Source organism: Pteropus alecto, unplaced genomic scaffold (genome assembly GCF_000325575.1).
Source record: "Pteropus alecto unplaced genomic scaffold, ASM32557v1 scaffold25, whole genome shotgun sequence".
Taxonomy (NCBI): domain Eukaryota; kingdom Metazoa; phylum Chordata; class Mammalia; order Chiroptera; family Pteropodidae; genus Pteropus; species Pteropus alecto.
In genome coordinates this window covers 34,314,569-34,322,515 of record NW_006441955.1, presented here as the reverse complement: position 1 = coordinate 34,322,515, position 7,947 = coordinate 34,314,569, and the positions used below count along the sequence as shown (strand labels likewise).

The following is a 7,947-nucleotide window of genomic DNA, read 5'->3' as shown; positions in this document are numbered from 1 at the left end:
TCTGCACCTGTCACCTCCGCCGCCGCCGCTGCCGCCTGGTGCCAGGCTGTGGGCAGACCCAGGCGGCGGCGGCAGAGGCGGCAACGGCGTTGGGGTCATCTCCTGCCGCCTGCGCCTTCGCCTGGGTCCCCTGCGCCGCCACCGGTGCCCCACGTGCGTGGTGGTTCCTGGAGCGCAAGCTCTGTGCCTCCTCGACCATTTTTGTAACTTTCCCCCGGGTCTTCCTTTCATCCCACCCCTACTTTTTGCATAAGGAAAAAAAAAAAAGTTTGTGTCGAAACTGTCTACCGATTGCCACCTCCCAATTATCCTTCCTTCCTCCCCTGCCCCCCTTTTTTTTTTTTTTTTTTAAAGCGGCGACAACATTGTTTAGTGTTTATTTTGTTTTACGATCGATAGTATCCTTGGCTTGGTCCGGGCGGCTCCTGAGCGGCGAAGTGGCGTGGACCTCATGTAGAAATGACAATGGAAGGGGCCAGCGGGTCGAGTTTTGGAATAGATACGATTTTGTCCAGTGCCAGTTCGGGCAGCCCCAGCATGATGAATGGAGATTTCCGCCCTCTTGGCGAGGCTAGGACCGCGGATTTTAGGAGTCAGGCCACTCCTTCCCCCTGTTCGGAGATTGATACCGTAGGAACGGCGCCTTCTTCTCCCATCTCGGTCACCATGGAGCCCCCGGAGCCGCATCTGGTAGCAGATGGGCCCCAGCATCACCACCACCTACACCACAGCCAACAGCCGCCACCGCCAGCCGCGGCCCCCACGCAAAGTTTGCAGCCTTCACCCCAGCAGCAGCCGCCACCGCCACCACCACCGCAGCAGCCACCCGCCCAGCAGCTGGGCTCCGCCGCCTCGGCCCCCAGGACTTCCACCTCTTCTTTTTTAATTAAGGACATCCTGGGCGACAGCAAACCTCTGGCGGCCTGTGCACCCTACAGCACCAGCGTCTCCTCTCCCCATCACACCCCGAAGCAGGAGAGCAACGCAGCCCACGAGAGCTTCAGGCCAAAGCTGGAGCAGGAGGACAGCAAAACCAAACTCGACAAGCGGGAAGATTCCCAGAGCGACATCAAATGCCACGGTGAGTCGCGCCGCCTGGCTTCTTCAACGATCTAGCTTCTGCTGGTTCCGTCTTCCCCTCAGTCTCCCGCGAATCTCTGATGGGGAGTTATTCCGGGAGCTTCTAAGGCGATCGTGCGATAGTCAAGAGCTTCAAGAGGGAGAAAGGCCTAGGCGTGAGATTTGGGGGGCTCGTCTGAAGTTCTGTTTATTGTTATATTTCTACCTCTCAACCCTCACAGCCACTCACTTCCTTTCTTTGTTTTACTTAATTTTAATTTACTAGGAAGGGGGACTCGGTAGAGGGGATCTAACGAGAAATATTTTCGTTGATAAAAGGGAAGAAGGACTTGAGATTTTTCTAGTCGAGACCTTGGGAGTGGGAATAGGGGGAGGTGGGAGAGAGAAACAGGCTCAGCTAGCCTTGTGTCTTGAGGTGTGATAACAACGTGGTGTTTATTCTTTAATGAAAATTATTTCATCCCTCCAGCCCCCCACACACATGCACTGCATTTTCTGAACACCATCACAATGATCAGATTTAATGAAGAAAAAAAATTCGAGTTGATTAAGAGACCAACTTTGTTTTTAATTAGAGAAGCCCACAGGTAAAATTTTATAATCAGGTTTTCAGTATTTTAAAAATGCCCTTCTTACCCCAATGGCCCCACTGAAAAGCTGCATTTTAGTAAGATTTTTGGCTCCTTACAGGTAATTGAAATGTAATATTTATGAAAATGAAAATTTATGGAATTGAATTTATCTATTTTTGTCAAATCAGAAGATGGCAAATGAAATTGTTCTTCAGCTTCCTTTTTCCGTTTTATCTTCACACAATTTCATAGGTTTTCTGGTCTTTATGGGAAAAGTGTTTTAACATTCCAGGAAAGTTCTTTTTTTCTTTCCCTGATAAGTTATTATAATCATCATCATCATCGTCATCATTATTATTATTAATCTTTTCCATCTCTGGGAAAGATGTGTGCTGACTGGAAGGCAGGATATTGGCTCCTCATTTTACTATTATAGCATTAGCATAATAGTGCCCAAAACAGATGTACAGTCTGGTCTGGCGATTTTTTGTGCACCAACCTCCCCAGTGGGTCAATTAGAGAGATTATTGTTCTTCCTGCAGGGAAGATCAAGGAGCGCAGCAAAAACGGGTACAAACAGAGAGGGATTGACATATCGATTTCCCAGCATTTCAGTAAAAAACCAAAGTTGACAAATAGAATCCGGAAATCTCAGGGCTGTCACCTGAATGGGCTCAGTGATTTTGAGCTCAGCTCGGTGTCTGGGTGACATATTCTTCCTGAAGCTTTAAAAGACCTGATGCAAGCAGCTGCAGAGAGCTTTTTGATTTCAAATTTTGATTTCAAAATTTCCCAAGTGCACCTGAAAAAGGAAAACAAATGCCTCTAACTTTGAGTAAACAGAAAAATAAAATGAAAAAGGTGCCCCTCCTCAGAAAAACAAAGTAGAAAGACCTTTTTTAAAAGTACCAAAGCAGAAAAATATGAAATCATAGTGAAAACAATAAAAGACCGGGACAGGGTCTCTCAGTTAAGGAAACAATAACAAAAGGACCCTTTATTGTAAAGTATATATTTTTTTCTTTTTAACTTTTGAAGGTAGGGAGATCACATGTCCTTTTTCGAACCCTTTTAGGAGCTCTGCACAAAGCTCCCCAATCCACAACCAGAAATTGGTCCTCTTCCTTCATATTGACTAAGGTCCAAGTATGTGTGTGAGGAGGGTGGCAAAATATAGTCCCCTGAGGCTAGCAGCTGGCTTGGGAATTTGGAAGTGTGTGCTAGGAAGACACTCTACCCTCCTCTATTCCAGGCTTCTTTACTCAACTGTGTCTGGGTTTCTATCTTAGGAACAAAGGAGGAAGGAGACCGGGAGATTACGAGTAGCCGAGAGAGTCCCCCAGTGAGAGCCAAAAAGCCTCGCAAAGCCAGGACGGCTTTCTCGGACCACCAACTGAATCAACTGGAACGTAGCTTTGAGCGACAGAAGTACCTGAGTGTGCAGGACCGCATGGACCTGGCGGCTGCGCTTAACCTTACGGACACCCAGGTCAAGACCTGGTACCAGAACCGCAGGTAAGAGAGGCTGTGTTAGGGACCAAAGGTGTTTAGCCATCCAAGTCGCGACTATGGCGCCAACCTTCCCTCTCGGCCTTGGGAAACTTTAGGGACCTTGAGGGCCAGGAGTGGGTACTTGGGGGCTTTCAAGCTGGAGCAGGGATTAGCCACACCCCCAAGGTGAAAGCTGACCGATGGGCAGCTGAAGTTTAGAGAGTTTTGCATTTCTAAGTGTCTTAACATGTCCTCCATTCCCACTGAAACCCTCAAACCCGAGTGGCTGGAATACCCCCGCTTTGCCCCCAAATCAGTCAAGCCACACCTTCTCAAATTGAGACATCTGTGCAGCTGACACCCAAGTCTGTAGAGCCTGCACGATGCACCCTTTGGGCCTGCTCCAGGCTGGTTACGAATATCTATAGCTGGCCACGCATTTGGTCCCAGAAGAGCTGCCTCACAGCATCGACTCAAGCATCCTTGCCTTGGCCTGTGAGGCAGCCAGGAGAGGTAGGGTAGGCAGCTGTAGGCGGGAGAATCCGGCGGCGGGCCAGGAGTCAGAACTGAGGGTCTGTCCCCTGTATTGGCTGCCTTAGAGCCTACCAGGAACCACTGCTTCCTTCGAAAAGAAATTAGGAAAGGCACTGGTGGCTTGCAAGCCCCTGAACTGTAGAGTGAACCTGAGCAACCTGAGGCCCACGCTGCGCTGTGTTTCCAAGCCTGGTGGTCGTGGTTGTCTCCTAGTCTCGATTTTCTCTCCCCCTCCTTTTCTCTCGTTTGTGTTCTAATCGTTCATAAGTGCGGTTGGAAATGCCCATCCAGTTGTCATCTTTACCATAATTTTCTGTCTCATTACATACGGTTTCAGCCACCCTAATTCTGTCAGAAAACATTAGTGTCATTTGTAGCCAATTTAAAATGGGCGACATGTTTATTAATTTGGCTGGATCTGCCGGGTATGGACAGCCCACCAGCCCTGAGTTCCATCATGAGGCACTTGAGCAAAGTCCTGCTCGCCTCTTCTTCCTAGCGGGGGTTCGGTGGGGGAGGGAGGAGACCGAGAAAAGCTGATCACAGGTTTTAATTGTTACTCTCTCCCAGAGGAGCAAATATCTTGAAATGCATTTTCCCCCCTCCCAGAATGGCCCCGAGGTACTGTCCCCTTGGGAGAGCCCTCCCTCAGACGAATTCCGATTGGAAACCTTGTCGTTTTCCTGGCCCTAAGCCCCCTGCCTGCTATAAGGTCCTGTCAGGCTGATGAGAGAGACGTGTCTCCACAGCCCTGGGGACGGAGAGGGGCCAGGGTCCAAGGCCCAGGAATCTTTGTGTCCCTTTGTTTACCATTTCTTCTCACTGTGCCTGGAGGAAAGGGGGAGGAGCAGAGAGCGACACTCTGGGATTGTCGGGGAGCCACTCACTCCTGGAAGAGAATTAGAGGAGGAGGGAAAAGAGAGTGGTCTCAGGTGGCCTCCAGGAAAGTTTCAGGAAGTAGCCAAACCATAAGGGGCAACAGCAGAGCAGATCAGGAAGCAAAGCTTGTAGAATTTCATTTTTGAATGCCTCAGACAGTGAAGGTGTAATTTACGAAACTGACTTGAATTTCAGTTATTCTGTGAACAAGAGTGTGGGGTGGCAGCCAGAAGATGTGGTCTCTTCCCGGTTCTCAGAGCTCTCTCAGCTCTCCTGACCCCGGAGGAAGATAAGGCAGAAGAGGGTGAGAGAACGGGCCTTAGTGCCTAGACCGTGCCCACAGCTTTGGGGTGTGTGCACGCCCGCTTTTTTTCAGGACCAAGTGGAAGCGGCAGACGGCGGTGGGCCTGGAGCTGCTGGCCGAGGCGGGGAACTACTCCGCACTGCAGAGGATGTTTCCGTCGCCGTATTTCTACCACCCAAGCCTGCTGGGCAGCATGGACAGCACTACCGCAGCGGCAGCTGCCGCCGCCATGTACAGCAGCATGTACCGGACTCCTCCAGCGCCCCATCCCCAGCTGCAGCGGCCCCTGGTGCCTCGCGTGCTCATCCACGGCCTGGGGCCCGGGGGACAGCCCGCCATCAATCCCTTGTCCAACCCCATTCCAGGCACCCCGCACCCCCGGTGAAGAACAAGAAGAACGAGCGACGGCACTGCAGTCCCTTCCCCCATCCCCTCCCCGACCCGGACAGCTGTCCCTCTTCTCCCCGCACCGGGCCAACAGGCCTCCCTAGCAGCCGACCAGGGAAGCAGAGAAGTAAGAGGAAGATGCTCACCAGTGGGCTGGGGCCCCCAAAGAGGAACCAGCCCTCTTCTCTCCATCTCCCCACCCTCAGAGACAGGGCTGGAAAGCTCTCCCACAGCAGTGTGACTGGCGAAAACGCTGACCCCACACAAAGTGCGTGACCAGTAAGTGAAAACATCAACAAGAACAAAACCTCAAGTTCTTTTTTAAAAATGACTTTAGGGACAAGCAGGAGGGAGGGAGGGGGGAGGGGTAAGGAAGGAAGAAAGAAGGGCACGGAGAAGAAACTGCACAGGCAGAGAACTGTAGATGGACGGACAGCCTCAGATTCCGAGGCAGAGGGCGTTGCTGTGGACATTCCGTCTGCCCCAGAGAAAAGAGGAGGGTAACTGAGAACTTTGCACTGATTTCTCATGACCTTTTTCTTTAGGAAAAGTGGCATGCTCCATAATATGAAAAAAAAAATGTACATTTGAGAGACTCAGTGATAAGTGATATATCATATTTATTATATGTTGTCCAAAAAAGAGTCACTTATATACGTTAGTAAAACATGATTTTTCCTTTCATGTCTTTTTGATTCAGTAAAATAAATGCTTAGACAAAAATATAGATTTTTTTGTGATTGAAAATTACAAAAATAAAGTTTATCTTTTTTTACAAGTGATGAAATCCAAGGGAGCTGATTTTACTAAAGCAGAATGTACTGTGATGAAATGGCAGACTTGATTTAGAAAAAAATCCCTCCCGGAACATTAGGAAATTATAAAACCTGTTAAGACGTTGGGTTGACTTATATAAAACAGCTCCATTTTTCATGCTGGTCTCTTCCGAGCCGTTACTTGATATGTGTGGATTCCTTTCTTTTTAACTGGGTAATTTCAGAGCAGCCCGCGAAGCCGCGAGAGAAAGTCTGTGCACAAGGCTGCTGGTGCTGGCTAAGTGAGCGGCCAACTCCCCCTGCAGTCCTGGCCTGCCTGGCATCCCCAACTGAACCGGGTCTGTCCGCCCCTCCCTCCTCCTTCTCCTAGGCTCCTCCCGGGCAGCGAGGGTCCAGAGCGCTGGGCGGGTGGCCGCTCTGCGGGCCTCGCAGCTGTTCCTTCAGCCCGAGGCCCAGCGCCCAGGCGGTGGGACAGCCTGAGAGCGGGAGGCTGCAGGGCGCGCAATTAGGACACCCGGGGGACTCGGAGAGGCCCGGCTAACAAGCCCTCATCCAGGCTTTGATCCTTTCCTTCTCGTTCCCAACGGGGCATCCAGTCCCCCCTGTCCCATACCAAGCCTCTTGGCCCAGTGAGTTGGCTGTGCTGGGATGCTTGGAGCAGGCATGTGACTCTGGCTGAGACTGACTTGCCGAGCTTTTTATCCGAGTCTGTGGATCAGTCGGGACTACAAAATGAAAGGACCTGCCCAGAGGGTGGAGGAGGCCAGCTGCCTGCTTTAAGCTTGCTCCCACTCGCTCTCAATTTCTCTCTCTCCTCTCTCTCTCTCTCTCTCTCTCTCTCTCTCTCTCTCTGTCTCTCTGTCTCTCTGTCTCTCTGTCTCTCTGTCTCTCTCCTCTGTGATTTCTGTGCCAGCATCCTGCCCACTCCCCTCCATGCTCAGCACTCAGAACTATATAAGGGAACAACTGAATTGGAGGAGGTACAGTTCCTGGGCTGCTCCAACTTTCTCCTGCCCCTAGGTCACTTCCTGAGGAGCCAGAGAGTCTGAGCCTTCATCTAGGTATCCTCATATCTCTATTCTCACTCCTGCCCTAGTACAGTGTCAAAAGGGTAAGACACATAGCTGACACACATCCAGACCCATCCTTTAACTTTCTCTGATGTTTGAACCTTACTAGAGTTAAAAACATTTTTTAAAATGTGGAGTGCTGTGGGAGCATGTGTTGGGGAGGAGTGGGAAGGAAGAAGGTAAGAAAGAAGATAAATCCAGGAGGAAATGGCCTCGGGCGCCTTGATCGGACCTTTGCTAATTAAAGAGTGGTTTGCAGATTTCTCTCCAGCTCATCAATTTGCTCTAAAAATGGTCTTGGTCTTGTTTGATTCTCACAAAATGGTCTGGACTTGCCCTTGTTCTTTTCTTCTCGCTGAGCTGGGGCAACGTCAGGTGGCTGGGCTGAGTTAGGAACTGGGAGCCACTATCTAGTGGGAATGCCTAATGCCAGAGCACTCAGTAGACACTCTTTATATCATCTTAGCCGCTGCTGGGTTTTACAATCAAGTTTAAATAGTACAAAAATGGCCTAAAAAGGCACTTTCCAAGGCTTGGTAGTACTACAGTTTCTGTCTGCACTGGCCCTGGGGCTGGTCAGCTTCTACACAAGTGAGACCTGGGAAGTCATTGGCATTCACACATCCCAAGTTGCTTACAAATACTGACCTCAAATCCAACTGGGAAAAATACACAAACAAACCTACAAATACAGACAAGGCCATAGCACCCATCTCTTACCAGCAGTCCTCCAGCAGCTCATCAGCGACTCTGCTGAGGAGCCCGCCTGCTGCCCCTTCACTCTCAAGGCTGAATTTGGTCTCCACAAATGGACAATGCAGGGGGAAGCATGATGTCTACAGAGACCACAGTTT

The 7,947-nt window shown here is 50.3% G+C and overlaps 1 protein-coding gene across 1 annotated transcript; it reads left to right on the top strand.

Annotated features, from left to right (window-relative positions):
* Positions 1 to 417: 417 nt before the first annotated feature.
* BARHL2 (BarH like homeobox 2) lies at positions 418 to 5,539 on the top strand. The gene is made up of 3 exons (XM_006919396.1): positions 418 to 1,081; positions 2,942 to 3,167; positions 4,933 to 5,539. The coding sequence occupies exons 1-3, from the start codon at positions 460 to 462 to the stop codon at positions 5,243 to 5,245; spliced, it is 1,161 nt and encodes a 386-aa protein (XP_006919458.1). The 5' UTR covers positions 418 to 459; the 3' UTR covers positions 5,246 to 5,539.
* Positions 5,540 to 7,947: the final 2,408 nt, after the last annotated feature.